Source organism: Orycteropus afer, unplaced genomic scaffold (assembly GCF_000298275.1).
Source record: "Orycteropus afer afer isolate SDZICR_OR568_19922 unplaced genomic scaffold, OryAfe1.0 scaffold00079, whole genome shotgun sequence".
In the NCBI taxonomy this organism is placed as follows: domain Eukaryota; kingdom Metazoa; phylum Chordata; class Mammalia; order Tubulidentata; family Orycteropodidae; genus Orycteropus; species Orycteropus afer.
In genome coordinates, this window is record NW_006921666.1 from 6514077 (window position 1) to 6528106 (window position 14030).

General features: G+C 51.2%; 1 protein-coding gene across 1 annotated transcript in view; it reads right to left on the reverse strand.

The window, feature by feature from the left end:
* JDP2 (Jun dimerization protein 2) overlaps nt 1-14030 on the reverse strand; it is a 42811-nt gene that overhangs the window by 8509 nt on the left and 20272 nt on the right. The window contains exon 2 of the mRNA XM_007941354.2: nt 1940-2044. Within this exon, the coding sequence (XP_007939545.1) occupies nt 1940-2044 (105 nt within the window). The remainder of the gene's footprint in view (nt 1-1939; nt 2045-14030) is intronic.

The window sequence follows — 14030 nt, forward strand, 5'->3', positions numbered from 1 at the left end:
CAGTAAGTGTTGCTGGAATGCTGGAATGTCAGCAGTAGCTAGCCGTGTTTGTTTGGCACTGTTGATTGTGTTCATGTGTTAGACTGTTCACTTCGGCATATCTTCCCTGCCTACTGGCTGGCAGGTCCCTGGAAGGGAGAGATCTTACGTGAAACTTCTCTATCCCCTGCTCTGCTTTGCCCAGCTCTGAGTGATGGGAAATGAAGTATAGGATACTCCATATTGAGAGGTCCCTGTGAGACCAGTCTCTTAGAGGCTTCTGGAAACCTTCCAGTCCATTGTTATCCAGCCATCTCTGCCTGGGGGCTCCCAGCTCTAGGAGTTTCACTCCTGCCTATAGTCAGCCCTCCCTTGCCCTAGCTGCTCACAGCACTGAGGTACATACATGGCCTGCACTGTCTACCCTTGTGACCTCAGGATTGCTCTCTGTTGTAAACATGAGAAGGGATCCATAGACTCACAATGTCAGAGGACATCAGAGCCAACCTCAGCCTTGTCTCTCCAGCTCCCACAGGAGGGACCTCTTCTGCTCTTTCCTGTGTGTCCCTGGCACACCTAGCACAGTGCTGGTCTTTTAGTTCAAGCTTAACAATACTTGTTAAATCAATGAAGGAACAAATGAAGAATGAATGAGAGTCAGTATAGTCGACTAGTAAGAACAAAGGCTTTGAAGTTAACCCCAAACTTGATCTCAGTTCTACTACTCAGCTGCTAAGAGACCTGGACAAGTTACTTAACCTTACGGCACCTCAGTTTCCCCATCTGTAGAAGAAAATAACAAACATACCTACCTCCCATGGTTTTTGTGAGAATCAAACAAGATGGTACACATTTAGCACTTGATAGTGTTCAACTTTACCAGTGTTAGCAACTATTGCTAATACATATACTACAGAACAGTGCCTGACCCAGTATGTTATTATTATATATTGTTACTATTATTATTTAAAAAGGAGCCTGGTGGTGTAGTGGTTAAGGCATTTGGCTGCTAACCAAAAGGTCGGTGGTTTGAACCCACCAGCTGCTCCACAGAAGATGAGACAGTCTGCTTCCAGAAAGAATTACAGCCTTGGAAACCCAATGGGGTCACTATGAGTTTCAATCAACTTGAGGCACTGAGAGTTGAGACTACAGTTATTTAGTAGTAAATTATTGGGAGGAGGGAACTGGAGATGACAGGCCTGGACTAATGACTAATTAGCTCTCTGGTCATGTCCCTTCACTGCCAAGTATCGTTTCTGGGATGCAGGAGAAGGCCTCAGAGACGGGACTTAGAGTAGAGAAAGAGCAAATATCCCACTTGGCGCATTCCTAGTGGGAGAGCAGGGAGCTGGTCTGTAGGTCAGGAAGAAGAGCAACATGTAGCTGACCTTGGCAGGCAGAGCTGACTTCTGAGCCCCAGAGGAGGCAGCAGAGAACTCAGGGGTCATCGTCAGTGGGGCTGGGGGGCCAGCAGATAGGATGCAGGACTGGAAGAGTCCCCTTCCCCAAAGGAAAGGAGCTTTGCTCTGCACAAAAGCAACTGGCCCAGGAAGTGCTCTGTCCACCACCCCGTGCATGCCATCGCCACCTAACTTCATCAGCACCAGACCCAGCCACCGATCCACCGGACCCGGCCACCGGTCCACCAGGGTGCCAAAAGGGTAGCACCGTTCCCGGGCCAGCTAACCTCAGTGGAGGTGAACTTGCCTCCTCCTACCTTCTCTGGGCTTCTAAGGGGATCTGGGTGGGAGCTGCTGCAGCCTGCCATTGGCTCAGTTTGGGGAGGCCATTAGCTAGGAGGCAGGGAAGAGCAGAGGGGTGGAGGCTACTTGGGCAGAGGCCAGCAGACACACGTTGCATCTGCAGCCATTTGATGACGTCTCCTGGTCCACAAGTGCACAGGCCCACGCCAAAGAACAGGGCAGGCATCCCCACCCGAGCCAGCTGCCACGCTCACCCGCTGCAGAAACTCCGTGCGCTCCTTCTTCTTGTTCCGGCATCGGGCCGCTGCGACTTTGTTCTTCTCTCGGCGCCTTTTCCTTCGTTCCTCTTCCTCATCTAGCTGTGAGGGCAACGAGCCACCGATTAGACACTCAGCCAGCTCTAGAGTAGAGCTTCCCTCCTGACACACAGACAGACTGACAGATGGGTGGACAAACTTCCCTTCTTATCCTACATTTGGCCACTGAGCATGCCCACAGCCTACCAGCCCACTGCCTCCCAATCAGTAAGATGGAAACATTTCTCAACTCAGTCCAAGGATCCACTCAGACCAGGGGCATTCTGACAGGGTCAGTGTTCCAGGAGGGCAGGGCTGCCCAGGTCCTGCCAGAGTTCAGGAGCTGACCCACATAGAGGATGGCACCCCAGGGGCAGTGGCGGCCTGTTCTCCCATACTGCCCAGCCCAAGCCCTCTAGATACAATTGTCCAGGTCAGCAATTACCAGGCCTTCCTTTAAAAAGGAGCTCTGGTGGCGTAGTGCCTAAGGCATTTGACTGCTAACCAGAAGGTTGGCAGTTCAAACCCACCAGCCATTCCATGGAAGGAAGATGGGGCAATCTACTTCCGTAAAGATTTACCACCTTGGAAACCCAATGGGGGTCACTATGAGTCGGAATCAATTCGACGTCAGTGGATTTGGTTTTGGTTTCCTTTAAAAAGGTCTCAGGCCTGAGCATAGATTTCACTTTTAGATCTCATCCTCTTTCCTCTTCCTGACCTACCTTCACCCTCCCCTCTTGCCCTCCGCTGGGGTTTTTCAATTCCACTGCTCCTCCACCCCCAAGACCCCTCCTTATTGGTCTTTCCAAACACTCGGATCTTTTTGTTGCTGAACAGTGTCCCTAGCCTCCTCCCTGGGCTTGAATCCTTCTCCCAGCCTCTGCATGTTCTTCCTCCAGGATACCGCCTGTGAGAGAGATGGATGGGCCCAGGGGATGCCTAAAGTGCCCTGCCTGGGACACAAGCCAAGGGGCCTCCGGAGTCTCCAGGCAGTTTTCTCCCAGGACACATTAGGAAATTTGCCATGTGTGAAATCAGGCATAGTAAACGGGAGGAGGAAACTCACTGTGCACCAACACTGAGTTTAAAAAAAAAAAGTTGTCACTGTTGTTGAGAATACACACAGCAGAACAGGCGCCAATTCAACAATTGTACGTGTGCAATTCCAGTGACATCGATTGCATTCTCCAAGTTGTGCAACCATTTTCACCCTCCTCTTCCAAATTGTTCCTCCCTCATTAACATGAACTCACTGCCCCCTAAGTTTCCTATCTAATCTTTGGAGTTACTGCTGTCAGTTTGATCGCATAGAGACAGTCCTTAAAAGAGCATGATGTTCAAGGCACATACTATGACTTTGAATCATAGTTGCAGTTATTGTTTCATTGATAACAAACGTACCTGCCATGTATTGCTTATTTTGCTAAATGCTGTACACACATGTCATTTAACCTCCCCAATCAAAGTTTTATGATGAAGGTACTATTAGTGTTCCATTTTACAAATAGTATGACTGGGGTTTAGTGGTTCAATTTGCCCAAGGCCACACAACTAGACATACAACTGGGAAATGGCAGCGGCACGATTCATTCAAACTAGGCTTCCTCCGGCTTCAACATTCCTGTTCCTGACCACATGCCCATAGGCCATCAGGATCTCTTTGATGTGGTGCCTCCTGTTGTCCATTACCTCCCAGGAAAATCTAGAGGACACACAGGGCCAGGTGCGTTGGGGACAGTCTAGAGCCAGAGGCCACTAGAGAAGTCACTGGATTGTCCGAGGCTTGCCAACTCTCTCACTTCTTGAACCAGGGGGGTGATTCCGCAGCCCAAGGCCTGGAACAAGATTGCAGCTGAACAGGCTTTAAGCCAGGAAAACAAACAGCTTCTCTCCATGCACTCCCAGCATGCTCTAGGAGCTCTGGACAGAGGGCCTGGGCACAGGACCAGTACCCACGGCCATAGACACAGGTCCTGGCAGGGCAGCCCCCTTCTCCTTCTCCTCCACCCCTGAGCTCGTCCCTGACACACTCCTACCCGACTGCGTGGCTGGCTGGAGAGGTGCCTTGTCAACACCCCCGCACTCAGGCACCACCCAGCCTCTTAGCCTCCTTTGAAACTGAACCAGAAGTGACAGCTCTTCTGGCTGACCTGCATTTGGGAAAACAGAAACCTGGACAACACTGATTCCGCCAAACTTCAACCTCACCCCCAAGGACGAGGTAACCGTGACGACAGGCAGAAGGAAGGAACTGGAGGAAGTGGCTGGCAGTGCAATCTCCCCTCAGCTAAGGGGGTTTGCCCACAAACTGCCAAGGTAATGTGTGCAACCTGGGCGCTGCTGGGCTCTTGGGGCCCCAAGCATCTCCCCGTGAGCAAGCCCAGGGCTTCTGGGAGAACTCCCTTCTCTAGGAGACACAACCTCTTTCCTCCAGAACATAGTTTCCCACCCCCACCCCTGCACAGGGCCTCATCCCATGAAATCGGGAACAAAGGCAAGCTGCGGCAGCACGGGACGCAAACAGGCTCAAAGCTGGAAGGAAGCTCAAGAGACAAACTGGGCCTGGCTGAAGCCCACAGCTGAGCTGCTTCTCTCACCCTCCCTGGCCTCATCGTCCGCTCCTTCCATCACCTCCTTCAAACCTCTCCCCCTTCTCCAAGTTGAAATGACCTTCCTTTCCCACTCAGCAAACTCTTACTCAACCTTCAAGAGTAAATGTCACCTCCTCCAGGGAGGCTCCTTTGACTCCCCAGATAGAATGAGCTGCTTTTTCTACACTACCACAGCCTGTTGAAGACCTCTCTGTTAAAAGTCTCTATCACACACCATTGCAATTCTGTTTGAAGCTATCTCTCCTCCTTCCCAGTCTCGAGGATGGGGAACCTGAGAATGCCCAGCACCTGACATAGAACACTTAGGGACTTAACAAGTGTTAGTGGGATGAAGGAAGGAAGGACATCCAGAGAAAGATGCCACAGCCTTGGATTCTTTATCTAAAATCTATTTATGGCTTGTGCTTATATACACATGGCCTTTTCCCCAGCATTTCTAAGGATCTCCACTGCTGCAGATGGCCACCTTTGTCTGTAGCAAAGCTTGGGGATCGGGTCCTGCCTTCCCCAGGAGCACACTGGTTGTTGTCCCCTAGTTGCACTAGCATTCAACCTATGCAACCAAGCAGCCAGGGTGCCAAAGTGGGTGGTGCCAGTCTTAGTGACCTAAGGTCGATCAGCACCAAGGGTCTAACCTTGGCAGAGGAAAATTAGGCACAGATTCTAGATTCTGAAGGTGCAGGTCCCAGACATTGTGGCAGGTCTGCATGAATCCTGAGCAGGCCCTAAAACAATCTGGAGGTATACTTCATTCTAAAAGTCCTAGGTCCACAGCCACCACCAGTTTCCAAGCCCATTCCCAGGCCTTTCCTGCCCCACACCTCACCAAGGCTGACATCTCCCAATCAGCCAGAAAATATCCCAGAGACCCCATGGCCACACCCTTCCCATTGGAACCGTAGAGCGTCACAGCAATGAGGGCCTGCTGTTGCTGCTATGTGCCATCGAGTTGGACCCGACTCATAGTGACCCCACTATGGAAGTAGATTGCCCAACCTTCCTTTCAAGGAGTGGCTGGTGGGTTTGAACTGCCAGCCTTCTGGTTAGCAGTCAAATGCCTTACGCACTACGTCACCAGAGCTCCTAGTTCCTAAATCCTCTTGCTGCTGTTTAAGAGCTTGTCTTCTGGATCTGCCTGGAGGAGCTGCAGAAGTAGTTGTTGGGGTCCTACCAGAAGTGAAACAGGAGCTTAGCAGCGATCCTCGGCCTTCTCCACCCTCCGTGAGCTAACTCCAGTGCCTTCACCCACGCGCGGTGTGACCTACACCACCGACTCGGACCTTTAGGAGCCCCTCCCCAGGCCCCTCCAGGCTCTTCTTTTGTCCCGACAGTCCAGGCCCCCGCCTCCCCCTTCTTGATGCTTCTTGAATTCTCTAAAGCATTTGGCCATGAGTGGGTGAGAGACAGCAAAGAGTGTTTTCAGCACACACGTTCGGATGTCTAAAACCAGAACCCAAATGGGAGATGACAATTTTTCCTGCAGACACAGCTGGAAGAACCAGGCTATTTGAGGAGGAGGCAGCTTAACAGTCCACACACTTAAAGAACTGTGAGGTAGGGGCTGAGGGGATGGGAGGGAAGCATCCTTCCTTGTTCCTAAACTGAGTTCTGGCTGTTTTTCCAAATTCCCAGGAAGGCCTGAGGGCACAGCTGTCCGCTCTGGCAGTGAGGGAGCCCCAGTGCTGCCCGTTACATTGAGGGACAGATGACTCATGACCAAGAGGGCCCTCACGTTGATCACTCCTTCCTCACCCCAGTCCCTCCTAGGGAGGTTTGTTCCCAAGCTCCTGCACATAGGGCAGGGAGACCCAGCCCTTGGCCTAGCTGACTAGGCAAAGTGTGGATGGCTGACCTCAGCTGGGCTACATTCACCCCCGGGCAATTTGAAATTGGACTCAGAGTGCTGCACTTGGGCAGGCAGGGCTGGGCAGCCAACTTCAGCCATGTGCCCAAAGAGCAGAAAGACTGGGCTGCTGTTGTATGGATCTATGCAGAGATCAGAGACCATGTGACAAAGAGAAAGAGATGCTCAGTCACAGCAAAGGAATCACAGAGACGAAGAGACGAAGGCATGAGAAAGGCAGGGCCAGGACCAAGACCAGGGTGAGGCAAGTGCAGTACCCAGGTACACATTTAAGGAGGCACTCACTCACAGGCTAGTTCAAGTACAGAGTAGGCCTGTAAGAGTGAGCATCCCTTTCAGTGTGCCCAGGACAACCCCTCACATGCCTTACTCTAGTGCCAGAGCCTGAGTCGGAGAGCTACAGACAGAGAAAGAAAGACATAGGCAGGGAGGATGAGAGAGAGTGAGGAAAAGAGATAGATAGCAGGACAGAGAACACAGAGAGACAAAGATGCAGACAGAGACAGACAAAGAGGCAGAGCCACAGTGAGAAGAACATAGAACAATGGACCAAGGTCAGGGTTGTTGTTGTTGTTATGTGCCGTCGAGTTGGACCTGATTCATAGCGACCCCTCGTTGGGTTTCCGATGCAGTATCACTATGGAAGTAGATTGTCCCATCTTCCCTCCAAGGAGTGGTTGGTGGGTTTGACCCGCCAGCCTTCTGGTTAGCAGTCAAGTGCCTTAGGCACTATGCTACCAGAGCTCCCGATCAGTGGTGTAGACAGAGGGAAAGACAAGGTGGACAGACAGAAAGCATACTCAGAGGAAGAAACTATCTTGGTCCTCCTGACCCCATCCCTGGCGAGGCCTGACTATGCTTCTTGTCCTTGGGGTCCGTGATGTATGTGCTGTGATGTATGTCCTGAATATTCCTCTTTCGGCCTGGAGTGATTTGGGCAGGGTTTCTGCCTCTTGCAAGGAAGGGAGCCCAGGACACTGAGGATCCACCCATGAGAAGGTAAGTGATGCTAGGTGGTGGTGTTGTTGTTGTCATGTGCCATGGATTCGACCCAACTCATAGAGACCCCTCCTTGGGTTTCCAAGGCAGTATCTCTACGGAAGTAGATTGCCCATCCTTCCTTCCAAGGAGTGGCTGGTGGATTTGAACCACCAGCCTTCTGGTTAGCAGTCAAGTGCCTTAGGCACTATGCTGCCAGAGCTCCTTAGGTAGTACTAGAGGACCAGAAGGTGGTCCCCAGTGATTCAGGGAAGAAAGCCTGTCCAGGGGCAATGCTTCAAGAAATGCTGAGAAAGTGGCAGAGCCAGATGTGGAAGGGCCCCTGAGCCCTGAGTGGCAGCTGGGAATCAAGGAAGCCAGTGTGTAAATACAGTGAGTCACTACAGTGGGTATCAAAGCCCCTGGGTTAGGGGTGCCAGCAAGAAATAGATAATTCACTCCAAGGAGTCTGTGAAGAGTTTCATGAGGGAACTACTTACAGAGGTGTGGGTGGAGTTTAGAGAACCCGGGATAGCAACTGTGCAGGGGCCAGGCACATGGGTAATTGTTGGAACCTGGAAGGAACTGTAGCCATAGCTAAGGGACAGGGTCACCAGACAAGAGTTGTGGCCTCTAATAGAGGAATACAGCCTAACGGGTGGCCAGCAGGGTGGAATCCAGGGGAATGAATACCCCAAACTCTCTTTCCACCTGCTGGTGCCTCCCATTGGCCAAGTCCAACTAGAGACCAGACTAGTTTTGGGTATTCTGGGTAATGCAGTCCATAGAGCTCGACACACAGTAGGATGGGATGAAAATGGATCTGATGGGCAAACAAGAATATTCCATGCACAGGTCTATCTATGTGCCCCACTCAAGCCCATCCACAGTAGTAGCCCTGGCTGGCAGGCAGGAGGCAGTGACAGCAACAGTCAAGAAATTCCTACAGGGATCATGCTCACACCACAGATAGCACTCAGTGAACACCTGCCAGGACTCGGCCCTGTGCTGAGTGCTCCCAGCATCTCACAACAAAGTGTGGGCCACCGACCAGCAACATCAGCTTCACCTGGGAGCTTGTTAGAAATGCAGAATCTTGGGCCCCACCCCAGAGCTACTGAATCAGAATCTGTGTTTTAATAAGATTCCCAGGTGATGTGCATGCAGTAAAGTGGCTCTGGAGGTCACTGATGGGCTGCTTGAGCTTCTCTGCCTGACACACTCCTCCTCCACTTTGTCCTCATTTCAGTAAATAGCACTGCCATCTACTTGGTTGTTCAAGCAAAACAAATCTGGGAGTCACCCTTAACCCCTCCTTTCCTTTCCTGCAATCTACTTGGCAGGTCCTGTTGAGTCTACCTGCAAGATGTATCTTAAGTCATCCATACATATTTCTTCATTGCTCTTGCCTCCACTCTGGTCCAAATCCTCTTGCCACCTCTGCCCTGGACGACTGCAACAGCCTTCCTGTTCATTCTGCTCACCCCAGCCCATCCCCCTCACCCCTGCCTCACCCAATATACTGTGCTGTTGTTGGATGACAATGAGTTGGTTACAATCCACAGCAATCCTAAGTAATAAAGTAGAATTGTCCCATAGGGTTTTCTTAGCTGTGATCTTTATGGACACAGACTGCTAGGTCTTTTTCCTGTGGAGCCACTGGGTGAATTCCAAGCACCAACCTTTTGGAATTTTGGTTAGCAGCCCAGCACTTAACCATTGCACCACCTCTAGGCTCCACATATTGGCCAGAGAGTGAGTTTGTTAAAACCTAAGTCAGCTCATGCTTCCCCTGTTTAAACCCTCCAACAGCTGCCATCATGCTTAGAACGAACTCCTGGCTTCTTCGTGTGGCCCATGGGGCTGTGGAAACCTGGTCCCACCTGCCTCTCTAACCCTCCATTGCACCTCTCTTCCCTAACCATCAATCCCAACAACAGGACCTCCCCTGTCTTTTCCTCAAAATGCCAAGTTCTTCCCTGTCCCTGGGCTTCGCACTTGCTGTTCTCTCTGCTGGGACTTCTTGTCCTTTTGTCTCAGAGAAGCCTTTGCTGACCACTCAGAAGAAAGCTCCACCCACTCCTTTATCATCATCCTGTGATGGTAACAGCTGTGATGGTAGCAACAGCTGTGCCCTCATCTTCAAGATGCTTTGCACTAACTGTGCTTACCTTGCTCATGTATGCATTTGCCTGCCAGTTGTCAATCACCCCAGGATATCAGGACCTTAATTTATCTAATTCACTGCTATCACTCAGCCACTGGCTCTGAGTGTGGCCCAGAATGGGCCTTCAATGAACAGTGATTAATTAAATCAACAAACTCATTTAATCCTTCATTTCAGTAAACCACCAAACCATAAAAACCAAACCAGTTGCTGTGGAGCCAATTCCAACCCATGGTGATTCCATGTGGGTCAGAATAGAACTGGACCCCACAGGGCTGTCAGTGACTGTGATCTCTCAGAGGCAGACTGCTAGGCCTGTCTTTTGCAGTGCCTTTGGGTAAACTTGAACTGTGAACCTTTGGGTTAGTCCCCAAGCATTTAACCACAGAGGGCAGCTCTATTATGCTCCCCACTGTTGCAGATCAGGAAACTAAGGATATCAAAGCACTCAGATGGTCAGGGATTCAAATCCAGGTCTTTCGTCCCCAGGACTTGAGCACTTCCTGCCTGCACTGCGGAGAGGCGTTGTCTGAGTGTACTTTCTGCACAAAGTAACAGGCACCCCAGCCTTTGCAGCTACAACCTGGTGATGGGAGAGCAACAGTGATGCAGTTACAGCAAAAGCACCTTCCAGTGCTTAAGAGCAATGATCCTGTTGTTTCTTCCTCTGAATCTTTTTAAACACAAAGTATCTATTGCACAAACCCACTGCCATCAAGTAGATTCCAACCCATAGTGAAATTATAGAACAGAACTGCCCCATAGGGTTTCCAAGGCTGTAAATCTTTACAGAAGTAGACTGCCTCATCTTTCTCCCACGGAGAGGCTGCTGGGTTGGAACTGCCAACCTTTTGGTTAGCAGTCAAGTGCTTTAACCACTATGCCACCAGAGCTCCTTATCTATTGCACAATTAACATAAAAATACACTTAAGGGAGGAGCTTCACCCACTCCCCTCCTGCTTCATTATCCCCAGTGCTCTGGTTTCTCAGGCCTCATCTGCAGGCGACAGGAGTTTCACACAGTGACAATAGTAGCCCAGATGTAATTCTGAATGCTGGCTTTTTATAAGCATCTTCAAAAGCAGATCTTGCGGGACCCACTGAGAGATGGCATCAGAAAAATAAATGGCACTTTTCAACCCAAGGCACTGCAAATATTGAAACTCTCAAATGGACAAAGCAATAAAAGAAAAGAGAAACAGAAAAAGAAGCAGGCAGCTAGAGTGTGGATGGAAGGAGGGGCTTTCTCTCATACTATTGCCGTGGGCAGAGAGAAGCTGGCTTATCTGAGGTCATGGTATCTGGATCGACAGCTTAGAGGCCTGAGTTCCCCAGAAACTTTGCAATGGACAGGTTGTGTGTCCCTGGGCAAGTCACTTGGCCTCTCTGAGCCTCCATTCCTTTCTAGTCAGGAAGGCATTGAGCCTTGCTGCACAGGGTGACAACGAGGCTAAGTTCCAGCCCAGAGCCTGGAACACAGGAAGACTTCTGTAAATGACAGATTCCCTCCCTCCCTCCTTCCTTCCAGGTAGCAGGTAAGGCCAGGGAAGCTGCACTAGTGCTAGCTGCTATACAGCCAGCCTTTCCAAGGCAGCATGTAGCCAGAGAGGAGACCTGGGTGGAGGGGGAGCACAGGCTAGAGGTGCTTCAGGGCCTCTGAGTGGTCAATGAGCAGGCCTGGAGTAACAGCCCTGTAGCCTCCAAATCTAGCCATTTTGGGTCTAGAGCAGAAAGCCAGGCCCTGCACTCACTCCCCGGTGCCCCCCTCCGCATAGAGGAGCCACATTTCAACACCAGGGACCCACAAGCACCCTGGGAAGTAAACACCCAAATACCAAACATACCAGACATTCCCCCACATAAACATGGCTGCAGAGAGCCAGGGACAGTGGTCCCTCCCCATTCCTCTACCCCCACACGAAATAGGGCAGATCAGGGGCAAGACAGCTGGCTGGACCACAGCCCCCCACCCCTGACCCCTGTGCCTCCTCCTCCCATCTGCACTGGGAGGAGTGAGGAAACCCTAGAGGCTGGTGTCCAACACCTCCGCTGACTCTCTACAGCCTGCAGGGGCCAGACCCTCCCCACAATCACCTCCCCAAAGGCTGAGCTGTTGGAAATTCTGTCTTCCTCTCTCCCATCTCCCCTTGCCAGGCCCTCTCACCGCACATGGCCAAGGTCTGAATCTCAGCTGTGAAATACTGGGCTGTGCCAGGGAGCAGTAGGCAGGGCTGTGAAAGAAAATTTGACACAAATGGCCGGTCCGGAATGAGGTTGCAAACTCACCTCTACGGATCAAGAAAGTAACTGTTGGTGAGGGAAGAGGGCTAGATAGGCTGAATGGGGCTGTGTCCCCCCAGAGGGGATACCCCAACTCGCCCCAGTGCAATGGAGGCCCGTGCTGCCAGCTCTTCTACATTTTCAAGACCAACTGAAAAGATGAATTTGTAACGCAACATCGCCAAAGTTTTAATGTTGGCAACTGATTCCATTTTGGAAAGAGCCCTGTGTAAGCCAAGCAAAACACATCTGTGGGCTGCACCACCCGTGGGCTGTGCATTTATGACCTCTGGCAAGCGACGGTGGGGCTGGTTGTCAAAGGCCTGCACTCCAGTCACCGCAATGGCCTCCTTTGTGAACTTGGGCCCTAATCTGTGACCTTGGGTCAATGAGTCCATCTCTTAGGTCCCATGGATCATCTTTAATAAACAGAAGAGCTCCCACTTCACTAACCTGCAAACACCTCTGTAAGCTGAGTATTAAAAACCAAAAACCAGTTGACACTGAGTCAATTCTGACTCATGATGACCCCCCTGTGTCAGAGCAGAACCGCTCCATATAGTTTTCAATGGCTGATTTTCCAAAAGCTCACCAGACCTTTCTTCTGAGTTGCCTCTGGGAACTCCCCAACCTCCCACCTCTAGGTTAGCAGCTGAGTGTGTCAGCTGGGAGCTCTGGTAGCGTAGTGCCTAAGGCACTTGATTGCTAACCAGAAGATTGGTAGTTCAAACCCACCAGCCACTCCTCGGAAGGCAGATGGGGCAATCTACTTCCGTAGTGAGGGAGCTCTGGTAGCATAGTGGCTAAGGCACTTGACTGCTAACCAGAAGACTGGCAATTCAAACCCACCAGCCACTCCTTGGAAGGAAGATGGGGCAATCTACTTCCGTAGTGATATTGCCTCGGAAACCCAAGGAGGGGTCGCTATGAGTCCGACTCGACAGCAAATAACAACAACAACAAGGTGGCACATGGTTAAATGCTTGGCTGCTGACTGAAAGGTCAGCAGTTCGAACCCACTAACCACTCTGGGAGAGAAAAGATCTGGTAATCTGCTCCCATAAAGATCACAGCATAGGAAAGCAGTTCAACTCTGTCATCCAGGGTTACTGTGAGTCAGGTCAACTCTATGGTACCCAACAGCAACAGAGATGGTCATCAGGGGTCTCATTTACAGGTAAGAAAACTGAGGTTCAGCAAGGTGCCTGCCTGAGGCTGCCAAACGGGGAAAGGCACACATCCTACTGGTTTCCAAAAGGCAGGCTGGGCTAAATCCTCCCAGAAGTCCCTTCTGGCTCGGTTTTTATTCACCCAACTTTCAAGGTCCGTGTTTGCCAGACTGAGAGGGATGTGGGAAGGACACAAAAACCTGACAGAGGTTTCTGCTTTTTGGAATAGAGCCAGGGAGGGGCTTCCCAAGCAGCCCGGCCAATTCCGAGATTTTACAGGTGAGGAAACCGAGGCCCAGGGAGGGAGGCGGATCGCTCCCGGCTCACGCCGGAGGGCAGGGGCTGGGTCCTGGCTGACAAGCCTAGAGGACCCCGAAGTCCATCCCGAGGGGCCCCCAGCTCTCACCATGCATCACCCCCTTTTCCTGGATTCTCTACAGCCTCAATCCCTAACTCGGAACCTGTGTGTCCCTACTTCCTTGTCCTTTCCTTTGCCATCTCTTGCCTAGAATTCCCTCCTGTCCTTTCCGGGTTGATGTTTCCCAGAGCCCCGTCCCTGGTCTGCTGCTTTTTGCACTCTATACACACCATCATCCATACTCTTCTCTACACAGCAGCATTCTTGTTGGCTCATGTGGTTTCAACTGCTGCCTATATACAAATGCCACTTGGATCTTTAGTTCCAGACGTGAACCTCCATCTGCCAGCTGGACAGCCCAGCCTGGTTGTCCCTCAGCCCCTCGGACTGAACACATCAAAATCTTTATTCTCCAATTGGTCCCTTCAGCGACATTCTCCACCCCAGAATCCACCATCACCTACCCATTCACTACAGGCCCCATCCCTTGCCTGGCCCTCGTTACCTCCAAATTTGACCACGAAGGCCACTCAATTCTATATCCTAAACCTTTCTCAGGTTTGCTCCCCACTCGCCATCTCACTGTCGCTTTTTACAATCTATCCCCCCACCCTGTG